Here is an 18,714-nt window from a genome sequence, read left to right on the forward strand (position 1 = left end):
GCCTTTTCTGACATTGGCATTTAATTCAAATGCCCCTGTTTAGACACACATGCTTACTGGCAGGTTTAGATTAGTGCAGTGATTAGTCACTTTCGTATAGATTTGGTAGTCATTGTCTAATGCTCTAGATAAAAACCCAGCTAATTTCTCTGAAAGCCCTAGACACCGGCAAAACAACAACAACCCACGAAGTGTTTATATAAAATGGACTCGAAGCATCAGTGCCACTTGGAATAAAGGGGTTCCTTAATTTGTGGGAACCTTGACAACCAACTGTCTCTGGATTACACGCATCGGTTCAGTTTGGAAGAGTGTGAAACGTTCCCTATTGGACCACGGAGTCTGACGTTCTTCCATAAAGTTCTACGCTTCCGCGCTAATATAACAGCTTTATCTGTGTTACCTAAGGCGGAATATGAGGTATTATGTGATATTTACACCTTTGCCACAATAATATTAGTAACCCTAAAATAAATCTGAGTTTCTGGCACAAGCGTTCTTCTTACCCAACTGTCCATTCCTAGAGTCATCGCAGCCACAGTTCTCGAAGTCACCCAGGCTGCAGTTCCGGGTCAGAGTGTACATCACTCCTGCCGAGCTGATGGCGTGGACAAACGCGGTTTCTCGGTTTGCTGCAATACAAAGAGCAAAGAGGAAAAGTAATTTGAAACGTCCCTTGTGAGAGAGACAGCCTCCAGCATGTTCTACAGCCAAACAGAAGCCATTGTGTCCCGTAATGAACATTTTAAGAGTTTCTGTATAGAAAGAAATATGAAAGACCCTAGAATGTACTATAACTGGAAAGGAAAGTTTCCTGCTAGTGTTTGTCATTGTCTAGGCCAGTGGTTCCCAACCTTTTGACTTCTGTGGACCCCCACTTCATGATTACTGGGACCTGGGGACCCCCACTGACTCATTATTGGAGTCCGGGGACCCCCCACTAAGTCATTACTATAAACTGGGGACCTAATCTGTTAATATTGTTTAATTTTCTAAGCTGTCGCGGACCCCCAGAGGAGGCTTTGCGGACCCCCAGGGGTCCCCAGACCACAGGTTGGGAACCACTGGTCTAGGCCACCATCCTCATGCAGACTCTACCTGTGTATTTCTTCCTGCCCCACCAGGTCACCTTTTTTAACTTCAGCGAGTCCGCTGATTACATTACACCCACAATCACAGAAGGAATGTTAAGGTTGTTTTAAAAATTTGTCTGCTATATAAATGCTTTTGAAAATATTGTGTGTGAATGACAATAGTAAAGTAATGTTCTTCGGTCCCCAAATTTTGCATCTTTTTTTTGTGATAATTTTATTGTTTACTCGTGTTGGAGTGTGTGTTTTAAAATTAATATTAACATGAAAAGCTTGCAATATATTGTGTGATGAAGCTGCATAGAAATGTGTTAACATAGAAAATAATGCACGTGTTTGAAATGTGCCCACGGGGAGTGGCTACCAATGTATACGAAGACTAATGAAACTTATTAATGATGAATTAATTATGTACTAATGTTTTGAATTTGTATTTACATATCGTAATTTAAGTCATGTATTAGGAGTTTGCTTGTTAATCATTAGGCCTTAGCTTAGCGAGGGTCTGGGCCTGGCTGCCTGGTCTCATATTAAACTGCATTTTTCTAACGTGCAATGTGCTGTTTTTCTGAAGGACATGAAGCTGTACTTTTCCAGAAGTTATGTGTGTATAGCCGTAGTAAATTCTTTCTCCTGAGACCTGACTTGCTCAAGGAGACAATCTTGCTGAATGCAACAGTGTAATTCATAACAGGTGCAAGGCTGCCTGGAGTAGGAGAAGACAATGGAACTACTGACTGGAGTAAAGTGTAACTTTTCTTACCTGACATTCCAACCGATGAGGACGTCAATAACATGGGCCAATCAGTGACATGAGAACTGTGGTTTGTGGAAAATTCTGGTGAAGTGCGTGAAGAATTATTGGACAGAGATAATGATGCGCCAATTATTACCCAATGAAGAATTAAGGGCAGTTTCAACAGTTTTGATTTAACCCCACGACCCAAGGAGAAATTAGGCCATTCTTTTGAGACTTTGCCGATTTATTCTTCCTGTTACCTTAAACCATCCTCTACCCGTTCCTTACTTTTTTATTTTTATATATATTTTTTATTTATTTATACAACTTTTGCATAGTACACCAACAACAGCCCCAGGAGCCATGAATACAGCACAAGGAGTCCATAAGTGTGCATACAGTAATGCTAGGGACAACCAAAGGCATAGTCCGATGATACAAGATTCCCAGCAAGTCCCGAGCCATAAGTTCAAGTAACATCCCATATACGTGGCAAAAGCAGAAGCATAAAGCACACCCCTAGGGGTAAATCTGAATGCAGGAGCTCTCAGGGTATAAACTTAACTACAGCCACAACAATAGAAGGATGGAGGCGGCAGAGCAGACTCATGTAGCAGGATCATCCACCAAACAACATTTTTCACACTTACGGGAGCAATATCCAATCCGATCAGTTATATGCATAGACACTCATGAGCTGCTGAGGCTCTCTCAATTCAGCCATAAGACTCCAAAAAGGAGCGGAGAGGTGCCCAAATGTCTCTAGGGCGAGAGCACACCGGGGCCAGCTCCCAAAAGATTGACAGCTGCTCTTGACAGAATGCAGCATCACGCAACCAATCAGACCTCCGCGAAGCCCTACCCCGTCACCAAAAAATCGCCACTCTTCTCTTTGCCAGCAAAAGCAGCATACCCACCAGGCGTCTCCACTCCGACGGCACCCCATCCAGCAGGCCCAGCAACGCCATCACAGGGGAGAAAGGCATATCCAAGCCAGTCATTTCAGCTATCGCATCCATCACCTCTCTCCAAAAGTACCCGTTCCTTACTTGATACTGGCTTCTCCTTCCTATGAGGGAAGACCCTATTCCTTAACTATGCTACATTGAGACTTTGCCTCATCCTATATCTGCTGATGGTGAATTGACTGATGTCCTGAGGACGAAGACTGACGCTGTTTGCTGATCTCTTGGATTGGTATCTATCTGATGCAAAATTGTAATTGTCTGTTTGCCTTTCCTTTCTAGGTACCAACTGCTATTTTGATAGAGTCCATAGTTTGGATGTTTTCTAAGTTTGTGTTTGCTAAATTGTTCTGCATGAAGCCCAACATGCCGATGCTAATTTGAGGTTAGTTAAGGTGTTCACAAATGTCTGACGCAAATAGACAAATGACTGAGTTCTTGCTATGTTGAATCATGTATTAACGAATCTTTGCTGAGTTGCTTTATAATAATGATGGGCCTAAATACTGATTGGATATTCTCTATGCATTGATTAACTGCGATCTAAGTACTAATTAGATAAATTCCTAATGCGATTGATTGCTAATGAGATTAACAGAAATGACATTAGATTGTAAACAATAGGGAAATAAATATCCTAACACTTAACTAAATTGGTGTGGTTATTCATGACTGAAAGGCCATGGCGTGTTCAACTTATTGATTCTTATTAAATGTTATTGATTAGCTTGATGATTAGTTATTGTGAATATTGATTGAGGTATTGATTTATTGATCTGTGATGCCGAAAAGACTTCTCTTACTAGGAAGTCCCCAAATGTGGTCCAAAGGTTAATCGACCTAGGCGTGTCTCCTTGTAAGTTTACTTATCAAGGCTCTGGCGCGCTATCACTTGTTGTAAGAAATTGGGTTATTGATTGAGATGGTGGAAGCCTCACTCCCTCAATACCCACAATCCTTGTCAGGGTGACCTACAAAAGTCAATAAATTAACCTGTGCTTAACCCTCTGGTAGGTTGTCACAAAAGTCAGGCTTAATTTAGAGGCAATATGTAAAGTATTTATGCAGCATACAAACACTAATAAGGTGAACACACAACACAAGAAAAATAGAGTAGATTTTATTAAATAAAATTATACCAGATTGACAAAAAGTTAAGCAGCTGAACCGGAGATATTCAAGTTTAGTTTTAGATAAAAATAGCACCAAGAAGCACAAAGCGTCAGCTGGGGTCATCTGGTTGTGCTGAATCGATACAAAGGCACAAGGTCAGTCTGAGTGCTATGGAATGCGGACCAGATGCAGGAACCAGGTTAGTCTCACAGATAGTTGTACATTATGTCCTTGATGCAAGGTTTTGTGTCACTTGGCGTCATTCCTGATTAGGAGATGGGCAGTGCTGTAATACAAAGTCCTGCATCGAATTGTGACATGCTAAGTCGGTTACAATCAAGAGCTGTAATGCGAGCTCCGGCATCAATTTGCGTCACGCAGTGGGGGTTCCGATCAGGATCTGTGGGGGCGCAATGCAAGGTCATGCGTCAAGTTACATCACACAGTGTTGGTCTAGTGAAGCCATTGATCAGGAGCTACAATGTGCTGGGTTGTGAGGTCCTGCGTGAGGTTGCATCACGCTGCGTCAGATTTCATGGAACTTACAGTTAGACAGGCAGCCAAGGGTCTAGGACCTGGGTGGGGCCTCTTGGGGAGCAGAGCTCTCCCATGAAGAGGCCACCAGCAGGACTCAGGGAGGTCCATTTGCAGGTCCTGACAGGTCCAGTTGTGGCAAGTCAGCTGGACAGTTACAAGGATGCCTCTGGAGCTTGCTATGTCCCTGTAGTTCACACGGGAGGTCAGCCAACTGACCATTGCAGTTCCTTTGGGTTAACCTGGGATGAAGGTAAGCAGGTCCAGTCTTTCTTCTAAGCCAGCAAGGCAGTCCTCTGGTAGTAGAAGTAGGGCAGACCTTCTTTGATGGTTTCCACAGGTCCAGTAATGTTTTAAAGAGTGGCCAATATTTATACCTGGTCTCAGCCTTTTGTTGTGGAGGGACATCCTATCCTACCTCGACGTCTGGTTCTGGAAAGCTCTTCCCTTCCCCTGTCAAGGCTCCAAACTTCCTAGGGTGATAAAAGGCTGGTGTCAAGTTCCTTTGGGTGTACCGGAGGCAAGCCCTGTGAAGTGTAAGTGGGGCAGGGCAAAGCTCTCCCTACAGCCATTTTGCCCACACCTAGTCCCTTTTGTGCCACTGTCTTGGAGAAATACACAAAACTCACCAGCAGATCCAGTCACAGTCATTTGACCCAGGAGGCTGGCAGAAGGCACAAATGCTCATCTTTCTAAAAGTGGCATTTTCAGAATTGTGACTTAAAATCCTACTATACCATTAAGATAATGTTAAATTACAATTATTTAGGGCCTGATTCTAACTTTGGAGGACGGTGTTAAACCGTCCCAAAAGTGGCGGATATACCACCTACCGTATTACGAGTTCCATAGGATATAATGGACTCGTAATACGGTAGGTGGTATATCCGCCACTTTTGGGACGGTTTAACACCGTGCGCCAAAGTTAGAATCAGGCCCTTAGTGTCTAAACAGCAGATCTCTATCTGTTTTCGGTACAAGGTTAGCACTTATTAAATGTAAGAAAGTAATCCAGGGTTAGCCAATGGAGGTGTTAGGTAGAGAAAAACACATTTAGGGGTTGTTTCAATACCAGGACCTGTAAATTTAAATCCACGTGTCCTACTTTTTTAAATACCATGCACCTTCCCCTATGAATCTTTAGGGCTTACTTTAATGGTGTCATAAGTATTAAAAAGGAAAGTTTGGACCTGGCAAAAGGGTTCATTTGCCAAATCCAAACAGCAGTTTATAATTGCACTATAGGCTACAGTGGCAGGTCTGAGACATGTTTTAAAAGGCTACTTTAGTGGGTGGCACAATTGGAGCTGCAGCCCTACTTGTAGCATTTAATTTCCAAGCACCGGGGATAGGTAGCATCATTTACTAGGGACTCACAGGTGAATTAAATGTGCCAGTTAGGCATTGACCAATTTTACCATGTTGAAGGAGAGAGCACAATCACTTTAGCAGCGATTAGCAGTGGTAAAGTGCACAAAGTCCAAATGTCAAGCAAAATGTATTCAACAAAAGAGGACCAGTAAAGGCAAAAAGTATGAGGAAATACCAACCCAAGGATGTAAGATATAACATTTGTAAGCTGTAGTATTGCTTTTTATATAAAAGTACGGTTCTAAAAAAATACTGTCTTCCCAAAATATGCCCCCGTTACACCGCATGGATAAAATTCTCTTGAAGAGTGCTTGCTCGGACTACATTTACATAATGTAAATAAAGGCTATTTGTAATGGTATATCAGTACTTTGTAAAATGAAGTACACTGTCGTTCATTGTTATTAGTACTGCACATTTCCCCTTTGTAGTACAGCTATATTGCCCTGTTCCCTGCGGATGGCGAGCCTCATCTTTGTAAAGCACAACAAATGTTAAGGTGCCTACTTTGTGTTTACAGTAAACATAGTGGAATGGCTACATTTAAGAGCGAAACCTACACATGCTTCCTTTCCTACTGTAAGACAACTCAAGTTTATACGTTCCTGATTATGTAAAGGTGCCTCGTTCATCATTGTGCTTTGTGTGACATTCATGGTAGGCAACCTAACCTTGCGGTCAACTACATCTGCCTCACCCATTACGTCTGTGATCCTATCACATTTCCAAGAACTGGCTGAAAGTCAAGGATGGTGTCTCCTTAATGCCTTGGTTTGTCAAGATATTTTGGAGCAAACACGATCTTCATGAATGAAACTTCCATCAAAGAGCCTCTCTATGCTCTTTTGACTCCTCCACTCATGCACAAAGACTGCTGCTGTCCTACGTTGTTTCTCATGCACTCCCTCTTGAGGATGCTCCTTTGCAGTCAGCCATCCTCGAGGCCGGAATGACTGCTGCAATCACTGCACATGCTTCTTAAAAGGACCGGGGAAAATTGAAGAAGCTACAGTGCATACACATGCAATGCAAATATGCACATCTTCCTTCCTGTAGCAGACCTACATTCATCACAGCAGAACCTTAATCCCGATCACCACTTACCTCCTTTCTTTACAAAACAAGCAGACACAACTTAATGTTACCACGCAAGGCAAGTAACCCGTATCCAACACAAGCAAAATATCACAAGAACACTTTTACCTCATAGGGTGACAGACATGCAATGCTCATTTAGCTGAAAGGGCTTCATTTCCCTCTCTCATGTTTCATAGCCCAGGCTGAAGCTTTGGGGTATCTGTCCCAGGGAAAGCCTGGGTGAAGTATGGCTGGAGGAATGTGTCGGAATAAACATTTTTCTATTTTTCCACAGACAGCTTATCTTGCTCCATGCACAGTCCTCAAAGGAGGGAATGAGGGTCACAGGTGATTCACAATATGCAGGACAAAAAACCCACTGTGGGGATCCTAATTGTGCAAATAAGTGTGCTTTACTGATCAGCCTTTGTTTTAAAGTGTGAAATGCTTGCCCATTGACACTGGTATGTGGGACCACATCTGCATTTTAAAGGCAATCTCTGCCATTTTCCTGTGCTTGCAGGCACACAAGGCAGAAATCTCAAATTGTCTAAAATTCGAATTGCATTTATATAGTGCTTACTACTCACGTGAGGGGAAATAGACACTAAATAAATGCTGAAAAAAAAAGAAAGAGTTGTTTATTTTTTAACTGCAGTGACCGTCGCAGTCCAGTTTTTTCTGTCGATAGGAAGGGGGAAATTGTGGTTTTGGATCTAAGAGTGCAAAATGATGTTGGCAAAATAGGGGTGGGGTTGATGTATAGCGACGAACGTCAATGGGTAGCACTCCAGGTAAAATGTTCCTGGCACCTGTTATTTTTTTAGCAGTTTTATAACGAGCAAATGAATCAAGGTGCACTACATGAGCTCTAAATTACATTACACAAAATCAGATATTTTTTTTTTTTAGGCATGTGGAGATTAAGGGGGTCAATACAACCCTGGCGGTCGGTGTTAAAGCGGCGGTAAAACCGGCAACAGGCCGGCGGTAAAAAATAATGGAATCACGACCGTGGTGGAAACTGCCAACAAAGACAGCCACTTTAACACTCCGACCGCCACGGCAGTACAAACAAACACCGCGGCGGTAACCGCCAACAGACAGGCGGAAGACAAGGTGGCGCCCACTGTATTACAAGGCACCAATCTGCCACCTTTTCCGGGGCGGATTCACCGTGAACAAAAACATGTCGGAAACAGGACTTGGAAGGGAAATCGCTCACCTCTACACACCCCATGAGGAACCAGGACGCCATGGAACCCGAGCTCCAGATACTCCCAGCCTTTATCTTCCTGCTCCTCTACCAGGAACAACAAAGACGGCGGGGAAAACCACGGTGAGTACTGCACCTACGACACAGGGGTGGGGGGAGGGAAAAAAGACTGACACACACACGCAACACGCAACGCTCCCACCCCCACCCTCACCCACTACAACACACACACAAGTCACACAAGTACATGTAGCTACATTACATTTACAACCCCCAAGCCCCCTGGAAGAATGCAAGGACAAAAGGAAATGAGTTGAACGTTTGTAATCTATTAAAATACATTAATCACAAATATATATTTACAGTATAAACAAATATATACACCAAGAATACAAGTACAAGGTATTCCACCATCATAGTCCGTGGACCACTGGGCCCAAAATGCATGGGCGAGGCCCACACTCAATACCCAATAAAAACGGAGAGAACACTGCTGGGGCATCAGATAGAAATACAGTAGGCACCTCAGGAGGAAGGGAAGGGAAGAGGGGGCACCTCAGCCAGATGAGTGCACGACGCCAGATCCACGAGGGGGCTCCATGCCCACTGCTGTATCCTGGGGAGTGCAAAGCCACAGTCTCACAAGTCTTTACAGTGGGTGGGTTGCCCACTGCTGCATCCTGGGTAGTGCAAAGCCACAGTCTCACAAGTCTTTACAGTGGGTGGGTTGCCCACTGCTGCATCCTGGGGAGTGCAAAGCCACAGTCTCACAAGTCTTTACAGTGGGTGGGTTGCCCACTGCTTTATGCTGGGGAGTGCAAAGCCAGTCTCACAAGTCTTTCCAGTGGGTGGGTTGCCTGCTGCTGCAGCCTGGGGAGTGCAAAGCCACAGTCTCACAAGTCTTTCCAGTGGGTGGGTTGTCCACTGCTTTATCCTGGGGAGTGCAAGGTCACAGTCTCACAAGTCTTTCCAGTGGGTCGGTTGCCCGCTGCTGCATCCTGGGGAGTGCCACGCCACAGTCTCTCAAGTGGATGCCTTACTCCACTGCTTCTGGAGGGGGCCTTGTGCTCAGAGTGCTTCATCCTGCCAAGGACTGAGGTAGTGGATGCCTTACTCCACTGGTTCTGGAGGGGGCTTTGTGCCCAGAGTGCTTCATCCTGCCAAGGACTGAGGTAGTGGATGCCTTACTCCACTGGTTCTGGAGGGGGCTTTGTGCCCAGAGTGCTTCATCCTGCCAAGGACTGAGTTAGTGGATGCCTTACTCCACTGCTTCTGGAGGGTGCCTTGTGCCCAGAGTGCTTCAACCTGCCAAGGACAGAGGTAGTGGATGTAAATCTCCACTGGTTCTGGAGGGGGCTTTGTGCCCAGAGTGCTTCATCCTGCCAAGGACTGAGGTAGTGGATGCCTTACTCCACTGGTTCTGGAGGGGGCTTTGTGCCCAGAGTGCTTCATCCTGCCAAGGACTGAGGTAGTGGATGCCTTACTCCACTGGTTCTGGAGGGGGCTTTGTGCCCAGAGTGCTTCATCCTGCCAAGGACAGAAGTAGTGGATGTGATACTCTGCTGGTTCTGGAGGGGGCTTTGTGCACAGAGCGCTTCATCCTGCAAGGACAGAGGTAGTGGATGTAAATTTCTGATGGTTCTGGAGGGGGCCTTGTGCCTAGAGTTATTCATCCTTCTTGTGGCGGCCTCAGTATCGTCGGAAGCTTTGGCGCTCATTGGCCTGCGGTGCTGGTGGCGGCGGTGTCCTGTTCAGCGATGCTGGTGGCAGCGGTGTCCTGGGCAGCGGTGCTGGTGGCGGCGGTGTCCTGTTTAGCGGTGCTTGTGACGGCGGTGTCCTTGGCAGCGGTGCTTGTGGCGGCGGTGTCCTTGGCAGTGGTGCTGGTTGCGGCGGTGTCCTGTTCAGCGGTGCTGGTGGCGGCAGTGTCCTTGGCAGCGGTGCTTGTGGTGGCGGTGTCCTGTTCAGCGGTGCTTGTGGCGGCGGTGTCCTTGGCAGCGGTGCTTGTGGCGGCGGTGTCCTTGGCAGGGGTGCTGGTGGTGTCCTTGGCAGCGGTGCTGGTGGCGTCCTTGGCAGCGGTGCTGGCGGCGGCGGTGTCCTGTTCAGCTGTGCTGGTGGCGGCGGTGTCCTTGGCAGCAGTGCTGGTGGCGGCGGTGTCCTGTTCAGCGGTATCCTTGGCATCGGTGCTGGTGGCGGTCTTGTCCGCCGTGCAGGTTTTCGCCGACTTGCCTATTTTTCTGTGCCCTTTCCCCACCTTGGATAGTGGCTCAGCTGTCTTCCCACTCCCAACTGTACCCCTGGGAAAGGCTTTGGTGGTAGATGTTTTGCCTCTCTCCCGCCGGGCACTGGCCAACTTTTTGTGCTTTTCAGGTGGGGGACTGTCCGTGGTCTGGCTCTTCGGCACACTGGCTGCCCTGCTGTTTGGCGCACTTCAGAAGCCGGTTACTACTGGCACCACTGTTCCCGCAGATGTTGTGGCTGAGGTGCTGGGTTGGGACCTGGAAAGGCAGGCCCTAGGAGACTGAAGGGGTGGGGGAGGTGAGGGGAAGAGGTCAAGGTTTGACAGGAAAAGTTTTTTGGACACACTGGGATGGGTAGATGGAGGGGGTTTGGGAGTGGAGGAAGAGGTAGTGGTTGTAGGAGGTGTATGTTTGCTGACTTTGGGTGAAGGTGCATGGGCTGGAGGCTGTAGTGAGGTGGATGGCTGTTGGGTGGATGTGTGGCTGCGTTTGTGTACCTTTGGAGGTGGGCTCACAGATGCACTGGGAGAGGACACAGGGGATGTGTGAATGGTAGTGGGGGTGGTGACTGCACCTGAGCGGGGTGTGGTGGTGCGTGTGCTGGTGTTGGAGGTTGTGGCTGAAGATGTAGTGCATGCAGGTGTGAGTGGAGATGAGACTGGAAGGGAGGAGGGAGACGAGGAGGAGGGGGACACAGTGAAGGCAGTGGATGTTGGTATGTCTGCATGTGTATGATGCTTGTGTGAGTGCCTGTGGGATGTGTGGTGCTTATGTTTGCCTGAGCTTCCCTTGTGTTTTGACGTGTGTGCATGCTGGTCTGATGGTGTGCTTGGGATAGGCTGAGGTACAGGGGTTTGGGTCTAAGTGGAGGAAGTTGGAGGGGGGAGGTTAGAGACAGGGACAATGGCTGCAATCAATGCTGAGGCCAGAGTCTGAAAAGTCCGCTGTTGGGCTGCCTGACCAGAATGAATGCCCTGCAGGTATGCATTGGTCTGTTGCAACTTCCTCTCTACACCCTGGATGGCATTAAAAATTGTACACTGCCCAACAGTGAGAGACCTGAGGAAGTCAATGGCCTCCTCACTGAGGGCAGCAGGGCTGACTGGGGCAGGGCCTGAGGTGCCTGGGACAAAGGAGATGCCCACCCTCCTGGGTGAGCGGCCACGGGGCACACGCTGAGGGGCTGCTGGGAGAGCGGTGCTGGTAGGGGAGGTGGTGGCTGTACCTGTAGATGTGGTGGGCACAGAGGGGCCTGCCACCGCAAGGGAGCTCCCATCAGAGGAGGAGTCTGTGTCGCTGGTCTCATCTCCTGTCCCCTCCGTGGAGCTCCCCTCGCCCTCCGTCCCAGTGGTGGCTTCTGACTCCGTTGTGTCACCCTCCAGGGCAATGTGGGATGCAGCTCCCTCCTGCTCCGGTGGCACTGCTCCTCCGCCTGATGATGCTAATGCACACAAGAACAGGGAGACCACAAAAAGGGGGGGGGGAGACAGAAGAAAGACATGTTGAGTGCATGCAATACCGCTACCGTTGGCAGACACTACAGACACAGAAGCCCCCTGCACTACGCCGTGCACTTAGAGTTCCCTAATTAATCACAGGGACATGGGTTACAAGGCCTATGCCCAATTGCTGCACACATGGAAGTCACAGGAGCCTGACTAGGTGTAGTTGGCTCTGAACACAGGTGGGGTGGGGTGCCACAGGACCTGCCTTAAGAAGGGACCTTGCCTACTAAACTCTCCCTGGCCTAGGGGAACACACAGCCCACCTCCCCCACCCAGACACCTACAATGCGCGCTGAATCAGCAGAATGAGAGTGTACTCACCCCCTTGTGGCTGCTGTGATCAAGCACCCATCCAACTCCGGATAGGCCACCGCCAGGATCCGGAACATCAGGGGGCTCATGGTGTGACGGGCACCCCTCCCACGTTGGTAGACCATCCCCAGCTAGGCCTCCGCCGTCTTCTTGCTCCAGTGGCGAATGTCCTCCCATCTTTTACGGCAGTGGGTGCTCCGTCTGTGGTGGACCCCCAGGGTCCGGACTTCCTTGGCGATGGCACGCCAAATATCCTTCTTCTGGTGGGCGCTGACCTACAGGAATAGTACAGGGGAAAAGGAGAAAATATAACCGTCTGCACCGTCACAGTCATTGGCCCGCACATGCACTCACCGTCGTATCATGCACGCCTCATTCTCCACCCCCCCATCTTTCATCAACACCACTCCACCCAGGCATTGCCCATTCGGCATGCTCACAGTGTACTTACCTGTTTGTCTGGAGGACCGTAGAGTAGCGTGTACTGGGGGAGGACCCCATCAACTAGTTTCTCCAACTCCTCCGTGCTGAAGGCAGGGGCCCTTTCCCCAGACACATGAGCCATAGTCTCTTCCAGACTGAGGTCACAGCAGCACTTGCAGTGTAGGTCCTCTCCTGTCGAAGATCAGGTATCAAGTGATTGAACAGAGAGAAAATGGTGGTGACGTCCGCGGCGGTGCGTACCGTCACCGCAGGTGTACATCGTCATTGGCTCCAGGGACCCATAGGGTCCAATGTTAACCAATGCAGGATTGCGCCGCGGTCTTCGACCGCCTACCGCGACGGTGTACAACGCCAGCGCAGTTACCTCATATCCCCTTGTCCCACATTACAGGTCAGGCAGCCGCCATTTCAGGGGGCCACATGGCATTAATTTTGACTGCGTCACACATATCTAGGCCTTGCTTAAACTCTAATACAGCCATATATCGATTTTCAAACATTTTGCTATAAAGTTGTGTTTACGTACCTCAGTGTTGGTTGACTCTCTGCTCGCTGTTCTCCTCCATAGAGCACGTCTGCTGGGGCAGGTGAGGAGATGGTGGCATCCTCCGGTGTACAGACCACTGGTGGACCTGTCGACAATGGAGGAGCGACATGTAATTGTCACATACATACTTGATCGGAACACAATCCTGGAACTGTGTGCCAAGTTGGAGCCAGACCTGATGTCAGCTATCCGCCATCCCACAGGAATCCCTGCTCTATTGCAGCTCCTGTCAGTACTCCGTTTCCTAGCAAGTGGGTCTTTTCAAACAACAGTGGCCATTGCATCAGGGATGTCCCAGCCTATGTTCTCCAACGTGTTGTCCAGACTGTTGTCTGCCCTGCTGAATCACATGTGCAGTGACATCGTTTTCCCTAAGTTGGAGGATTTGCCTACAGTGAAAGGTGACTTCTATGCCCTGGGACATATCCCCAACATCATAGGTGCCATTGATGGGACACATGAGGCCTTGGTCCCCGCCCAGGAGTGAACAGGTGTACAGAAACCGGAAGAGTTACCATTCTATGAATGTGCAGATGGTGTGTTTGGCCGACCAGTACATATCCCATGTAAATGCCAAGTTTCCTGGCTCAGTGCATGACGCTTACATTCTGCGGAATAGCAGCACCCCTTATGTGATGGGGCAACTCCAGAGGCCCCGTGTGTGGCTATTAGGTGAGGACATGGACCCAATACAGTGTGACTAGGTGTCTGGGGATGTCCCTAAGAGTTAGTGTGTGTCTAACAGTTGTCCCTCGCTATTTGCAGGTGACTCTGGTTACCCCAACCTGTCATGGCTACTGACGCCAGTGAGGAATCCCAGGACAAGGGCAGAGGAACGCTACAATGAGGCCCATGGGTGAACTAGTAGGATTATAGAGAGGACCTTCGGCCTCCTGAAGGCCAGGTTCCGGTGCCTATATATATCAGGTGGTTCCCTATTCTATTCACCAAAGAAGGTGTGCCAGATAATCGTGGCCTGCTGTATGCTTTACAACTTGGCTTTGCCTCTTCCAGACTGAGGTCACAGCAGCACTTGCAGTGTAGGTCCTCTCCTGTCGAAGATCAGGTATCAAGTGATTGAACAGAGAGAAAATGGTGGTGACGTCCGTGGCGGTGCGTACCGTCACCGCAGGTGTACATCGTCATTGGCTCCAGGGACCCATAGGGTCCAATGTTAACCAATGCAGGATTGCGACAGGTGCCTTTTCTGCAGGAGGATGGTCCAGATGGAGGTGTTGTGGCAGCTGTGGAGCCTGTGGACAGTGAAGACGAGGAAGCAGAAGAAGAGGACATAGACAACAGGAACACGGTGATCCAGCAATACTTCCAGTGAGACACAGGTAAGAAGACAACACTGCCTGCTACATCTGATTTAATTCTTCTACCTCTCATCTGTCTGTCATTTTCACCCAGTGTATGGACACTGAGTTGTCACTTTCCCTTTTGATTTCACAGATGTGGGTCCCACTGTGTGACCTCTGCTTTGTTTCCGCATGGACTAGAGCTGTGTGACATAGGTATGTTGACATTACGTTGGATTTAGAATTTTTCCACAGCTATTGCAAATACACATTTTCGAAAGCACAGACTGACTCCAGATTGTTTTGTGATTTAAGGGTGTTTATTTAAGTACTAAATAGTGGAGGGGGTTGTAAAATGATCAGGGCTGATGGTGGAGGAATGTCCACGGCAGAGTCCAGTCTATTAGTCTCACAGGTGCGTTGTCCAAAGGGGCATAGGAAGTGGAGCTAGGGCAGTTTAAGTATGGACAGGGTGACAAAGTGGGACAGAAGGATGACAATCAGGGTGGTCTCATTTCTTGGCGGGGGTCTTGGCATTGTTCTCTGTCTTTGTCCTGGATCGCAGGGACCGTTTGCGGGGTGGTTCTCCATCTGCAGGGGGTGGGGTGCTGGTGTCGTGGTCCTGTGGTGGTGCCTCCTGTCCACTAGCGCCGGCGGAGGTGGTGGGCAGTTCATCCTCCAGGCAAATGACAGGGGCCCCTTGTTGTGCCACAGTGTCCCTCCTGGTGTTGACAAGTTCCTTCAGCACCCCTACAATGGTGCCCAGGGTGGAATTGATCCTCCCTGGACCCCATATACTGTTTCTCCTGCAGCCGCTGGGTCTCCTGAAACTTGGCCAGTACTGTTGCCATTGTCTCCTGGGAATGGTGGTAGGCTCCCATGATGTTGGAGAGGGCCTTGTGGAGAGTGAATTCCCTGGGCCTGTCCTCCCCCGTCGCACAGCAGCCATCCCAGTTCCCCAGTGTTCCTGGGCCTCTGTCCCCTGAACCGTGTGCCCACTACCACTGCCCCCAGGTCCCTGGTGTTGTTGGGGTGGTGGGTTAGCCTGGGTTCCCTGTAGTGGTGGACACACTGCTGCTTGACGTGTCCTGGGGACAGAGGGATGGGCCCGCTGGGTGGGTGCTGTGCTGGTGTTTCCAGAGGGGGAAGCTCTGTAGTGGCCTGTGCCAGTGTGAGGGGAACCGACTGTCCCGAGGTCCCAGATGGGCGGGGTTGGTCATCTTGATCCAGTTGGACAGAGCTGCTGTCATCACTGTGGGCCTCTTCTGTGGGTGGAGTGGACATGTCGGGACCCTCCTGCCCGGTGATGTTGGGTAGGGGTCCTGCAGGGGTGTAAAGGCATGATTATTGCATCTGTGTGTGCCATGATGTGCAATGGGTGGGTCACCCTGTACCCCAATGCTTCCATTCTTGTGTGGGACCTTCTGTGATAATGGTTTAGGGGAGTGTATGGGTATGTGCAGTGGACATGCTTTGGTGATGGGTGTCTATGCTTTGGTGTTGCATGCAGGGCTTGGGTTTGGGATGTGGGGTTGGTGATAGTGGGACATGTGTGAGGGGTTGGAGTGATGGGGGTGAGGGCGAGGGTGGGGGCATGTGATAGCATGCAGGTAGGGTGGGGGATATGGTAGTTAAAGGTTTGACTTACCAGAGTCCATTCCTCCAGCTACTCCTGCGAGGCCCTCAGGATGCAGTATAGCCAAGACCTGCTCCTCCCATGTTGTTAGTTGTGGGGGAGGAGGTGGGGGTCCGCTGCCAGTCCTCTGAACCGCAATCTGGTGTCTTGAGACCACGGAACGCACCTTCCCCCGTAGGTCGTTCCACCTCTTCCTGATGTCATCCCTAGTTCTTGGGTGCTGTCCCACTGCGTTGGCCCTGTCCACGATTCTGCGCCATAGCTCCATCTTCCTAGCTATGGTGGTGTGCTACACTTGTGATCCGAATAGCTGTGGCTCTACCCGGATGATTTCCTCCACCATGACGCTAAGCTCCTCCTCAGAAAACCTGCGGTGTCTTTGCGGTGCCATGGGGTGGTGTGGGTGATGTGTGGGATGGTGTGTGTTGTGATGTGTGGGGTGATATTTAGAGGTGTGTTGTGTGAGGTGCGTGGATGTTGTGTGAGTGATGGTGTTGAGTGCCTGTGGATGCTAGTGTTGTTTCTGGTGGTGTCTCTCTCTGGCCTTCTGTCGCAATTGTTGTCGTAGGGGTTTGTGGGTGATGTGGGGGTGTGTTTTATATTGTATTGGGTGTGTGGGAATGGTGTGTGTATGTGTATCAGGTGTGTGTATTTCGAATTGTCCAATGTGGTAGTGTTTTGTAAATGTGTGTGTATTTTTAGTGCAGCAGTGTGTACCGCCAATGGAATACCGCGGTTGAAAGACCACTGCGTGGATTCTTGGGTCGTGATAGTGTGGGCGTATTCCTGTTGGCGTGACGGTGTTGGTTTTGTTATCGCCAGTTTGTCACTGACCTTTGGTGTGGCGGACTTGTGTGGGTGTCTAGATTTTGGAAGATTCCGAGCTGTGGGTCATAATAGCTGTGGCGGAATTCTGCTGTGGCGGCGGTGTGTTGGCGGTCTTCTGCACGACAGTAAGCGGCTTTTACCACCAATGTTGTAATGACCCCCTAAGTGATTTGCCCAGGATCACAGGATGTTGAGCTAACACTGGGATTCAAACCTTGTTCTCCACTTCCAAAATCAGCCGCTCAGGCAGTAGGCCACACCTCGTCAGTTAGTATTGGCATCAGTGGTGGCTGGTGATCTTTGAAAGTGGTGAAGCGTAATACTGCCCAGTAGTTTACCCCATTCTTTTCAAATTTTGCCTCACTCATACTCATTCCCTCTCACATTTAGACCCAAATTAACAACCATTTTGTGCTGAGTTTGCATCACAAAAGTGACGTAAACCTGTGCAAAATGTTTTTTTAAATATACTTTCTAGTGTCAAACTTGTTTTGCACTGTAGATATGCCTGAAAATATTGCAAAGCAGTGCAAATCGCTGCTCTGTTTAGTCTGCATTGAAGGGGCATTCCATGGGTTAGTGGTGGGTGTTCCCATGCAACCACCTATGTTTTTTTTACAAAAAACCCTATATACTAACAATAGTAGAGTGTTTTGTATCAAAAAATGTATACCACTTGAAAGCAGGCATTAAAAACGAGAAATGCTTTTATTTCTCCTAACGTTTCTCACTTTGCTTGTGTTCTGGACTGTACAGCCAAAAGCCCAAGTAGGAAAACTTAGTCAAATCGTAATATATCTTATACTAGATGGCATCCTTCCAGTAAAAAATCTATGCTAGACTCACGCAGGCACATTTGCACTATGGGGCAAAGGTGTGTGCATGGCGCTAGACAGCATGATTTTGTGCCAGCGCTCGGAAGAGAGTAGTATGGTGCCATATCTTTGTAGATATGGTGCTTTTCTGCTCTCTCCCTCACATGCAGCACAGCACCTTTAGGTGCTTTGTTGTTCGGGTAATCATGGGCCTTAGTCTCTTTTTCCTCACTCACTCTAACTCACATTCTCTCACTTGCTCATTCTCACTCATACTCAGTCCCACTCACTGTTACTCATGCACAAACATACTCATACTCATTCTCACTTACTAATACACTTACACATACTAACTCTGGGCCCTCATGCAGCTGCACCTGCTGCACCATTGATAGCTACACCCACAATTCATTTCCACTCCCTTTGACAACCTCCAATCAATTACATGTTCTGACACACTCATACCCTTCTCTCACTCCCTGTACTCAATTTCACTTATCCCCCCCTCTCCCAGTATTTTAAAAATGTGAGATACCTGTGGTACCTCCTTTGGTGTTTTGGCAGGAAAAGGGTGGAACCCCCCTCCCCTCTATTTCTCAGGAAAGAGCGCTACAAATCAATCTTTCGAAACAATTTGAAAACATGATTATTCAGGTGCAGGTAAAAGTAGGAATCTGGTGCTGGACGTGGGAACTAGCAAGTCATGATTCCCAATGAGGAGTTGGCTAGAGCAGCAAGGCAACCTTAAAAAGGGGAAGACCCACCTCAATACCTCTCCCAGTTTCTTGATAGGCAGGGTCACTGGAATTATGGGTCCAGGGAGGGCCAAATAATGCAGCAGCGTTGACTAAATTATGCATCAAGAAAAGGCAAGTTATGCACCGTAATGGTGCACATTTTGTGATAGTATCATTTCATTATTCTCTCATTTGTACACTTGTTAACTCTTCCTGGGCATAGGTTGCACCTCATTGGTACCAATT

The 18,714-nt window shown here is 48.6% G+C and overlaps 1 protein-coding gene across 1 annotated transcript in view; it reads right to left on the minus strand.

The window, feature by feature from the left end:
• WNT8B (Wnt family member 8B) overlaps positions 1 to 18,714 on the minus strand; it is a 522,248-nt gene that overhangs the window by 49,545 nt on the left and 453,989 nt on the right. The window contains exon 4 of the mRNA XM_069240365.1: positions 507 to 632. Within this exon, the coding sequence (XP_069096466.1) occupies positions 507 to 632 (126 nt within the window). The remainder of the gene's footprint in view (positions 1 to 506; positions 633 to 18,714) is intronic.

Source organism: Pleurodeles waltl, chromosome 6 (genome assembly GCF_031143425.1).
Source record: "Pleurodeles waltl isolate 20211129_DDA chromosome 6, aPleWal1.hap1.20221129, whole genome shotgun sequence".
Classification (NCBI taxonomy): Eukaryota; Metazoa; Chordata; class Amphibia; order Caudata; family Salamandridae; genus Pleurodeles; species Pleurodeles waltl.